At 31.8% G+C, this 12424-nt stretch overlaps 1 protein-coding gene across 2 annotated transcripts in view; it reads right to left on the reverse strand.

The window, feature by feature from the left end:
- Nucleotides 1–12424, reverse strand: part of LOC143223566 (ribosomal protein S6 kinase alpha-2-like) — a 73377-nt gene that overhangs the window by 15015 nt on the left and 45938 nt on the right. For both annotated transcript variants that reach the window (XM_076451673.1, XM_076451674.1), the window contains 6 exons: nt 11551–11639; nt 10093–10260; nt 9474–9595; nt 6705–6839; nt 3667–3756; nt 2350–2508 (listed from right to left, as the gene is read on the reverse strand). In XM_076451673.1, coding sequence (XP_076307788.1) covers nt 2350–2508; nt 3667–3756; nt 6705–6839; nt 9474–9595; nt 10093–10260; nt 11551–11639 — 763 coding nt within the window. The remainder of the gene's footprint in view (nt 1–2349; nt 2509–3666; nt 3757–6704; nt 6840–9473; nt 9596–10092; nt 10261–11550; nt 11640–12424) is intronic.

Raw genomic sequence — 12424 nt, forward strand, 5'->3', positions numbered from 1 at the left:
AGGTATGGACATGAACACTGCCACAGGAATGTATAGGTAAGCATTAGAAATGTCCACCTCAGTCATCCAAAACCTGGAGGAAATGCTCTGTGGTAAAGTGAGGAGTGTGAACAACTGATTAAGAGAAGATAAAGTAATGACAGGATGCCAGTCCCTGGTCATCTTTAGAATCACACACAGGTGAGAGTAAAACTGCCATGAACTGGTGGAGCTGGTTTAATAACCTGTTATGCAATAAGGCCCTGAACTGCTTCCAACAGACCCCGACATGTTGAAGGATCCAGAAGAGAAGGAAAGATAAAGGGAACACTGGATGGGAAGGAAGTGAGAGAAAGATAATGTAACCTTCCAAAAGCACTCTGTAAACCAAGACACTGGCAAGAAAAGGTCTCCACCAATGAACAAAATTCAAGAGACGAGCCTCCACTGTGTCCAAACCAACTACACAGTCCCTGCCACTGCTGTTGTCAGATTGTGCACCGTCAAGCCAGTCATCAAATCCTGTCACCATAGAACGATGGGATGAGAAAACGTTGAGAAAGAAAATGTAAGGGGTCAGAAACCTGTGCCACTCTCAGCCCCGACTGCAAGAATTAAACTACCAAGTTAGTAAGCTTAGTCTTAGACAACCTGCAACTCCAAAGACTCAGAAATGAACCAAGTCAAACACATAACACCATAAAAATACCACCATGCAGAGGTCCCTCAAATAAGAAGTCTGGAGATGGGTTCTCACCAAAATCTTGTCATGGCTCAAAAGGTCCCAACAACAAATAAACCACATTTGAAGCATGAGAGCTGAAGACATCAGGCAATTCAACACAGAAGTAAGAATGGACAAAAATTCAGCAAAAAACCAGCAAAAAACCTTTCAGAGTTCCTAAGAAGAGCCTCTGACAGAAGGTGAAGAGAGGAAAGGTGCCTCAGCAGAGCCATGAGGGTGAGGCAAATGTGAGAAAATTGGGCTTGAGTAAGTTGGACAGAGTAATCAGGTTTTGCCCATCAAACCAGTAGAACCAACCCCAACAGCTATTGGTCAAGAAAGGGATAGTCTGCCTAATGATAAGCAAAGGGTAGGCTAATCCCAAATCTATGGAGAAACAAGGCATACTAAAGCTCTCATCCAGTTTATACTCTCGTCCCTAAGATATGTGTGATAGTGATCACTTGTATACTCCCTCTTTTTTAACCTGAAAATGACCTAGAAAGGTCGAAACATTGTTCTCTCCTTATCAATAAAAGTGTTAATACCCATACCAGCCATTCTAAGATATAAATTGGTCCATGTGATCCCAAATATTGAAGGATAGGGGAAAAATCTAAATAAAGTCATCTAAGGTCATAGGAAATAGGCGTAAGAGACAAAACATTACATACCCAAGACGTAATGTCTGAAAAGATTAATGACAGAGGAGCTAAATCATCAGATAATGAACAGGAAGGCACAGAAAACAAATAAACAAGATCTTCATCAGTTGGCCCACCTCTAAAGTCTCAGAAGGAAGTGGGGCAGAAGAAGGAAAGAAAGGTTCACTCATATACAGCTCAATATGTTGGCAAATAAGTGATGATAAATCCCCCGATGGGTTACCCATGCCTGTGGCTGAAAATATCGCACCAGACACTGGAGAAGTATCTGGAGTGGTGACTGTAACTATGGAATTCATATGACAGAAAAAGTGGCAAACAAAAAGACATAATGCTTTAATAAAAACATTAACTCACAATTGTGAAGTTTAGTAAATAAAGCTAAGAAAAACATAAAAAAATGGAAAAATTACTTAAAAAGAGCATTTGAACTTAACAGCTGTCAACAAGAAGTGATAGTTCAGTGGTGGCAGGTAAATGGCAAAACATGTGCACCACATCTTTGTGCTCTCCTATTGGTGGAGAGGTGAAACATGATGATTTGCATGAAATATATGTTGGAACTTTGGATTTCAACATAGGTATGATGAAGGCTTATGGCATGGATTTCTGAAAAAATATACTTACAGAAGCATCACCAAATGAGGAAAGCTAATCTTCTTATTGTAATCTAATAAGTAGAATATATTATCAGAATATTTTTTATATCATACAGTAACAAGTACTTCAAGAAACACCTGCAAGTTAATATTTTCCATCATGCCACAATAAAAAATGAAACAGCTACCCATTGGCATTTTAAATCTTGCAAAAGTAAATAAATACAAGATTTACCATGAAGGTACTAAATAATGTACTCAATTATTGTGAAGGTACTTAGCAATTTACTCCATCAACAAGAAGGTACTTTACAACTTACTCCATTACTGTAAAGATACTTAACAACTTACTCCATTATCATAAAGGTTTTTAACAACTTACACCATTATCATGAAGGTACTTGACAGTTTTTGCAAGAACTTCCAACACATAACTTGCTTCTCGCTCACCAAAAGATCTGTCACTGAGAATTTTGTCCAACAATTCCCCTCCCCTCAAAAGTTCCATCACCAAGTACACAGATGTTTCATCTTCATATACCTAATAACATGAAGTTAATACTCTCATTAAAATAATTTCCATTTTACTCCATGCTAGGCTTAGTAATACAGCCACACTGATCTATATATCACTCAAAGTTTTATAAGGTGGAGTTTCAAATATCAATTTTATCTCACTCAAGAAACAAGTTCATAAACTATCAATGCACAATTTAAATGTGTTACCCAGTAATTCTCATGTGCAAAGTTAGCTACCTGTCTTCCTTCCTAATCAAGCCAACTCACAGACAGAATGTATCTTAAGAACGAGATGATCTGCATTCCATTCTAATATTTTGTTATGACACAAGCTCAGATAAGACTTCCTTATACACTGCTGGCTAAAATCTTAAGGCCAATGAACATAAAGAAAAAATATGCATTTTGCATTGTTAGACTCAACCACTTATTTGAGTAGAGCTTCGAAAGATAAAAATAAAAAAAGGGAAAATAAAAATAAACTTTTTTAGCATTTAATAGGGAAAATGTGAGCATTATGAAATTAGCCTAAATACTAGTTGCTCAAAAGTTTAAGACCATACCAAAAAAGAAGTCGTAAACAAGATAGGAAATGCCCAACAAGAGGTCTCAGTAGTGAGTTGCACGGTAGTCATTGTGAATAACTGCAAGCATTTGCTTTGGCATGGTCGATATAAGCGTTTGCAGAAGGCTTGCTGAAATGTTATTCCAAGTGGTGAAGATGGCTTCACGAAGATCATACACTGTTTGAAAGTGACGTCCATTACTACAGACTTTCCTTGCCATCCACCCCCAAACATTTTCAATGGGGTTCAGTTCGGACAAACACGCTGGATGGTCCAAAAGAATCACGTTATTCGCCATGAAAAATTCCTTTGTCTTTCAAAGCTCCACTCAAATAAGTGGTTGAGTCTAACAATGCAAAATGCATATTTTTTCTTTATGTTCATTGGCCTTAAGATTTTGGCCAGCAGTGTAGTTCAGTACCATGCCTTTTATTACTTTCTTTTTGTTTCAGGAACTGCACTCTCCCTTTCTGTCATTAATTATGTTAATTTTTATTTTAATCTTTACATCAGTGTTTTGTTCCACATGTTTAACTGATTATCCATTAACCATGATTAACCAACATAAATAAATTTTATGTAAAAAGAAGCAAACCAAAAACTATTGAACTTACATCATAAAGTGTGACAATATTTGGGTGCTGACTATAGCGTAGCAGAATTTCCACTTCTTCTTGACAATCTCGCTTAGACTTGTTGATGACCTAGAAAAGGGCACAACAGGAATAATTGTAAAAAGCAAATATTCAAGTAAAGCTGTGAAAAACACTGAAAGGAAACCTCCCCTAGTGATAATAATTATACCTATAACTGTTTAGTGACCATGTAGGGGTGCTTTCCAAAGTAGATGTTACATAATGCCCTAAGAGATGTCATATTTTCATATATTGCACAAAATGTTTTGTTAAGTTTTTATTTTTTATTTTAGTTATAAAATTCAGTAATATAATGTATTTCAAAAGTTTCTCACTAATTTGGCACACAAAAAAATTATATAATGTTTTATATTTCTTTTTGGGCACACAACATGAAAAAGGTTTGCCAACACAGCCTTGTGAAGTAGCAGGTATAGTGGGGACCTTTGACGTACCAGTTTATACTCATCTCTGTGGTGTTAAATTATTTTTGGTATGTATACCGTGTGTTGCCATAAAAGAAGTTTTGAAAGCACTGCCATGTGGTATTATTTTTTAGTTTTGTAACAACTGTTGATGATATTAGTAGCTCTATACGAAAAAATTCCATTTATTCATATACAAATATTTATGTGGACTGTCAACATTAAATTTACAAAACATAACTTGCTAATTAAAAAAACATTTTGATTTTATTATTTCATCAAAGAGCAAATTTATGTTTGTCACTGACTTGAAATTTCTCATTGCATACAGTATTAATAACAAGCTATTTGTGATTAATAGCTGTGTTGTAATAACACTAGCAAACAGAAGGATGTTCTACATGCTAAATCACTGATTTAACAAAGTGGCAAATCTCAGATTCTAACACAAGGCTTCATATTCAGTACTTGTGCTTACTTACACAATGGGATACCTATGATGTACCCACCAAGTATATTGAAATGCAATTTTTAGCACCATAAGCTCTTAAGTTTCCCACTGACATACCAAATGGTGGTGTGACATTCAATATGAAGTTAAATTTAATAGTTTCATTGGTTCTATCATGTCTGATAGAAAACTACTGCTCATAGTGAAAACAGATCAGGCCTACATCTGTTTCCATTCAAGTATTCTGGAGATATTGGAGCTGCTTATCAAATTCTTAAGGCTTAAGACCAACTCTGAAAATACAATGAATCAAACTTGCAAGAAAAAGTAAAAGATAAACTATTATTACCTTTCACATCCTCAAATGTATTGAATTATAAAGTCTCAGTAAGAAAAACAAAGTATTAATTATATAAGGCCAACTTTTTCCTTTCCTGTTTTTCCTTGAATATGTCAATATATTAGCTTTAGCAGTTATACAGTAAAACTATGATCTTATGTGTTTTTACACTTAGAAATATTTTAAATACTTCAGCTAAGGTCTGTAAGAAATTGATCCATTTTTTCAATGGGGTTATGTGGACAGTTGAAAAAAATTCAAAATGTTCAGATGTTAATGATATCTCTATTGTGTACCCAGAAATATAAAAATGGTTTAATAACTGATAACACAATTGGATTTCTCAAGATTTTTTATAGCAATGAAAAATTAGTTTTGAGAATAATTTTAGAGTTTATGGTTTTACTTTCTGTATTTTAAGTTGTTTCCCAGAACTAAATGTTCAATCAAACTTATTAACTTTATCCACTTGTAGCATTTTACATCAGTATTCTTCATGAACATGATGAAATATATAGCACAAAACTTGTTCCTATCAGAACCTACGAAGGTTCAATGATACGTTTATTTGGACGAATCAGATGTGATATTAATCAAAAACCAGTGAAAAACAACTAGAAACAAAAAATAAATACATAAATAAATATTCCAGTGATCAAAGACTTTCAAGACATGTCTATAAATTTCTTGAGATTTTCAAAGAGCTTATAACTTTTTTGGTTAAGAATTTACTGTCAATACCTTTTATTTAAAGTTCTTCTGTTTGTTTTTAAGGTCTTCCAATCTTGGTTTAACCTCTTTCACTACCAAAAGCCCAATTGACTCCAATTACAAACCTCAATTTTTTATCATTTTTAAACTGCATTATTGCATTTGTGAACAATTTTATTATCAGTGATAACATAGACAATATTTGACTTTACATAATTAGAAATATATTTACTGAGAATAATCCTAAACCTCACTAAAACTACATTTTTTAACAGTTTCCTAGCCTTTTAAGGTGTCTTACAAGAAGAATGGGAAACCATCAAATTATGTAGAATAGTTTAGGATCATTCTCAGTAAAAGACATTTTTAACTTTGTAAAGTCAAACACTTTCTATGGTCACTATTGATTTCACAAACTTTCAAATTATTATTAAACATTTCAGACATATTTGTCTTTAAGTGAGAAAAGTTTACTTTAACACATATACAAACAATAAAATAATATTTAAAAAATCTGTTAAAATTTAATAGTTTTCACAATGTACATTTATCAGAAAGAAAGTTAAGGGTATTAATTATTAACTTATAATTGAAAATATGTAACAGAATGAACTTATTTTACTCAACATTACATTTTTCAAAAAGAAATAACATGGTGAACTACTAATATGAAAGAATTTACATAAGAGTAGCATTTGAAACACAAGTTGCTCAGTGCCAAAAATGAACTGTTTCTAAAAATTTAAACCATATTAAATCATCCTGTCTTTAACGAGTTTATAAATCTCAACAATTTAAGGTTTCTCTTATCCTGTTTTAGTCTCATTACCTTCTTAACTCTTTCTTTGTAACCAAATAAAAATGGCCAAAAATTCAATTACATTAAAATCTTCTGTGAAATTCAACTTTAGCTATAAAATGAGTGGATATGACTTACGTTTTTTTCTTTGAAATGTTTATATGCATATATGCTGTATAGTCCACAATAAAAAAAATATTTAAATAGAACATAATCTAAGTAATATGTATTATGTATTAAAACCACCAATAAAAAAGGAGCAAAAACCAATTTCTCTACTAGTTAACCTACTTTTACTGCAAAACTTTTTCCCGATTCTCTGTGAACACAACGTCTTGTTACAGCATAAGATCCAACTCCCACTTCTTCTTTGAGTTCATACTCCTTGGTGATTGATCCTTTGTAACTGGAGGAGCTAGATGCCAGCTGGAGTTTTCATTAAAACAGACTTAAATCAATAATAGAACAACAAAATATTTAAAGGAACTGAATATTCTACATCATTGTTAAATGTACAATGAATCTGAAGTGGGTTTAGTGATAATAAAATTTTAGTACCTATTGATTAATTTAAGAAACATAATCCTCAAATTTTAAGCCAGAACTTATAATACAAAAACAATATAAATCTGAATAACTGACGAGTAATTCCATGTAACTTTAATATTTACTTACAGAAATATCTGTATAGAGATGCACACAGTGAACTTCAAATTTATTATTTAGTAATGAATGCACAATGGCTCAAGAAATCTAGAAGATTAATCGTACTGTTGTTTGAAATTATATATAAAGATATAGACATACATGTACACATACATGCAAGGTTCCAAAAATAGTCTCCAGGTGACCATTTCTGAACAAATAACTGTTAGTGTCACGCCCTTTACTCTCATTGACATGAGCAAGATGTAATGAAATCAAACACAAAACAGTTCAACATAAAACGTGTTTTTATCTATAACATCACACAGCTGAAAGTTAAATTCTTTTGAATTGAAGGTTACATGCCACTGCATGTTTGCTGTTGCACAGCATTATGGTAAAAGCACATAATTTTGCCTCGACTTCAGCTGAACAGTAGAAAATTTAAGTGGTTACTATCATACAATTTAACAGTCTTTTTCTTAACCCTGTAACTACTGACTACTACTTTTAATGTAGTCACTCTCCTCATGTTTCATTCCAAAATTAAAACTAGTGGAAGAAGTTTTTTTTTAAATTGGGCACTAAAGTTCCTACAAGAAAACAACTTTAGAAATATAAAACATTTAATTTTATGTTTTTCCTACTATTTATAATATAAACATTTGTTAATTAACATAGTTATTTGCACTCCAACTTTAAACAGTTCATCTGCAAGGTGATTTTCATATGAAGTACAAAAATACTAATTTTTTATATTATAAATTTTTACATTTAATTTATATAATCTCTAGAATCTCATAAGTTTCAAGTTAAATTTTTATATCTTGTTTTCCATGTTCTCTACTATATCACTAACTCTATTAGATTGTTTGTTTGTTTTTGAATTTCGCACAAAGCTACCCAAGGACTATCTGTACTAGCCGTCCCTAATTTAGCAGTGTAAGACAAGAGGGAAGGGCAGCTAGTCATCACAACCCACCGCCAACTCTTGAGCTACTCTTTTTACCAACGAATAGTGGGATTGACTGTCACATTATAATGCCCCCACAGCTGAAAGGGCGAGCATGTTTGGTGCAACGGGGGGTGCAAACCCACGACCCTCAGATTACGAGTCACACGCCTTAACACGCTTGGCCATGCCAGGCCAACTTTTTTATAATCAACATACAATGCAGTAACTGTTTAAAATTAACAAATGGAAATATATATACAACTTTTAAATTTCCACAGAAATCCACCAGGATAATCATGTTTTTATTTGTTTCACTTAAGTTTATTGTAAGTTTTATTTTTGAATTCTTCATCTACTATCTTTCATGCCCATACATTAACAGTTACCCAAGGGTCTTTTTAAAGGTATTTTGAAAGACTCCCTACAGAGACATGTTGCCAAACCAACGTAGTACTTATACACGCCATCTTGTTTATAACCTTTCAAAATCCACTCTACAAGTTAAACTTATAAACCATTCAAAATATGATTTTTAAAACACACGTAATATGCATTTAACTAAAATATACAAGCAAGACCTTAACTGTCTCTCTAACAATAAATTATTTAGGTAAGAAGCTATCATATGTCCTATAGTCGATCAAGCAGACAACAATTCAAACAGCATTTACATCTACACAGTAAAAAATCTGCATGCCAGTAATAAATTAACTATTGGTATAGAATAGTGTAAATTGGGTTTTTTCTAAAATCTATATACACTTGAGTCAACTAACTACTCATAGGTTATAGATCTCAAAGCAAAGTATAGAAGGTAGGCATGGCAAAAGTCAAGGGTGCAAAAATTTGTTTCTGTTTCCCAGTGAATATAATTATGGGACTTTAGATATGACATGTCAATTAAATGAAACACATGTAGTTAGCTTGAAGAAGAAACTCTTGTACATTACCAGCTCATGTAGCTGTTAAAATCAAGGTTTTTCAAAGGGTGTGGATCACTTAACATGAAAACTACAGTTTAATCGTTTTTGAAACAAGATAATTAAAACTTAGATAACACAAAAATTCAAATTATAACATACCTTATAATGTTAACTTTACTGATGTATATTGAAAGTAAAGTAGGTTAATTAAATTTTGAATGTAATAAAATACTACATGCAAAAGGAACTTATAAACAGTGCCAGAAGTTGTAGGGTTAAAGTAAGCTTTTAATGACAATGCAACAATATGTGTATAATAATAAAATGAGCTTTCTTTCAATTAAAACAACATAGCAAATTTAAAAATGTATTTCACACAAAAAAAATTAATCTAAATAGCAATTAAGACTAATCAGTATATATTTAAATAATATACACTTGATTTACTATAAAAGTACAGTAGTAACAAGAGAATAGATAACACTAACTTTACTAATATAAAAGTACACCAGTAACAAGTCAATAGATAACACTAACCTTACTAAGAGCTTCAGTTTCAGCTTGCTGTTGATGTTCTTCTTCTACTAAACTTGGAGCAACAAAACTAAAACCTCTGAACAACTCGTGAGCATTTGCACTAGGTGGAATACCAGGAGAATCTACAAAAACAAGATAAAATTAGAAAGCTTTAAAAGCAACTAATTCTGTCTTGAAATTTGACTCTATGATTTTGTTTAAACTGTACTAATCATTACTGAGATAACAATTTCAAACAAAAATGGTGAACCATGTACCAAATAGTACAATGTTAAAAATATATTTTGGAAAGGCTGTTATGGGTATTAACACTTTTACTAATAAAGCAGAGAACAACATTTTGACCTTTCTAGTTCATTTTCACTTTAACCTGAAGTGTTTAACCAACTTCAAGTTGGTTTCTCGTCATCAAGAAGTGCAGTGTTAACTACTGAAGTTAAGTTTAACTGACCATAAAAATATTTTAACACTAGTTTACAGGTCTTTATTAAAAATGTATCGATTAAAAAAAGTCATCCTTTACTGAGAAAATACATGAAGTAACTGCTTGTAAGATAATAATTCAAATTTTTAAAATACTGTAGCATAAAAACGTTTTCTAAGAATAAGAATTTCAAACCTTCTGGTGTTCTGGTGGTGAATTCTTTATCAAAGTAGCAGGTGTGGTCTGATCTGCCAACTGCTGGAATGAAAGGAGGCTTAACATCTTTCCCATACAACTTTTGCCAGTCTATGGTTGCAAAAAATGGATGACCTTGAATTTCTTTAACAGTGTTTGGTCCTGATCCTATGAGGAGAAAAACGTAAACAGGATTCAGCACACAGATCAAAACATCATCAAAAGAAAGCATGCCAGGTAATTTCCTTCAATAGAAGATTTCTAAGATACCCAAAAAAGCCAGCTGAACATATGCTAAAAGATTTTAACAATATTCAAATAAAATACGAACTACTCTCCTTGTTCTATTTCTTATTAGTGATGTTCTCATTTCATAAAACCACACACAAAATTTTTAAACTGGAGTCAAAATAGATAACACTCTGTAGAGAAAACAACATAAAATAACACATAATTTGATTGATTAAAACTTTGTCTTTCTATTAGAAATAATATTATACAAAACATAAAAAAGAACTACTGATAATTTGTGAAGAAAAGGATATGATGGGCAAGTGGTTCTGATTTTCTAGTTTGTGGTTCTGTAAACATATAAAATTGAAGGCTGTAAAATTATACTTTGCCTTAGTAATATCTGTATTATTTACATTAAATTCCAAACTTCTGAGAGGGAGGGTAAACAAATAAGATGTAAAATAAAAATAAAAACAGAACAGATGTCATAATGATAAAAATTATATTAAAATTTAGAGAATGTCATTCTCTAAAAACTGTGACCAACCCAGAGTTAGAGAGACAACAAAACAGGTTTAACAGCACAACTTATTAAAATACAACAGGAATACAGCTCATGAAGGCACAATATTAATACATCTTACTATAGTAAACAGAATAATAGCTCACCATGATACATCAGAGCTACAACTCTCCAAACTTATGGAGCACTACAATTCACTAAGGTACAAAAAAAACAAAGACTTCTACAGCAAATTAAAGTTCAATAGTGTTACAAAAAAACAGTTTGCTAAGGTTCAAACAGCTATAACCCACCAAATGTTAATACTGCTTAACTTCACTGTTACTGTTAAAATTTCCAAAGTTTAAAATAACACTGCTACAACTCCAAGAGGTTGACATCCTACCATCATGTCAATGCCATTGATTACCATAATTATAATTCTAAAATACACCATCATTACCCAACAGTTAAACTCTTAGAGGTTTTAACAGTTATGCAATCTCTTTTTCTGTCACAGTTCACTTTAAGTCTATTTATACAGGCCATGTTGTAATTATACATTTAAAGTACTGGTTTAAAAAAAATAAAATAAATAACTAAAAATAATAAATGTATAGGTTACACATAATTACTTTATCACAGTATTTACATCAGAACTAAATATATTTTCATACTAAATGTCTAATGGAATTAAATGTAATACCTAGTATAATATTTACCTAATCTATTTGCTGGATTCCTTTTGAAAAGGGCTCGAAGAAGACTCTGTGCTTCAGGACTAAGAAACTGTGGCATTCCTAGCTTTGCTCTAGAAATTCAAAAAGAATGTTATTAGTTTTCTTGTAAAAGTGAATAGACAGCTACTCCAGGACCTGGGTTAGAAAAAAATAAATTTTAAGACATAGAAAAACTTTATTTGGAATAGAAGACCCTAATATTGGTATTTGAAGTTCAAAATACTTGAATTGAGATTATTCCAAAACATGGAAAAAAAAAACTTTTGATGAGAAGGACACAGATTTGGGACCAAGTTATGACAATGGTTTTAACACCAAAGTGTTAACTATGAATTACATAAAATGTATGACAAATTTTCCATTTTTGTCAAATGCATCAAATGTCACTTACATGCCAAAGGATGACTCCCAGGTAAAAAGTATTAAAAACAAATGACTCAAAATTAGTAAGGTTAAGTAATAAAATCTATCTTATAAGCTTAAAACAGACAAAGGTTGTAATCTAGTGACTTGAAATTCTCTTACTGATTGAATGTGTTGTTTCCAAAGCATTTTCAGATAATGGGAGTCACTCAAAATGTTCTCACCCATTACACTCATTTCATGCACTCTATTATTTTTAGATTAAACCCAACAGCTGATTTCAGTACTAAAGGCCCTGCATAAGAGAGTTTCATTTAACAGAGGTTGTTAACTTCTCAATTAACCTTTACTTTCCACAGATTCACAACTTGAGACATAACTGTTTTAAGATAGCTTTTATGTCATATTACTCAGCAACAAAAGTATAACCTAATATTGTTGTTAGTCTATGTAATAAAAGTATAAAATGAAATGTACAAACTACAAAATTGAA

Source organism: Tachypleus tridentatus, chromosome 8 (assembly GCF_004210375.1).
Source record: "Tachypleus tridentatus isolate NWPU-2018 chromosome 8, ASM421037v1, whole genome shotgun sequence".
NCBI lineage: Eukaryota > Metazoa > Arthropoda > Merostomata > Xiphosura > Limulidae > Tachypleus > Tachypleus tridentatus.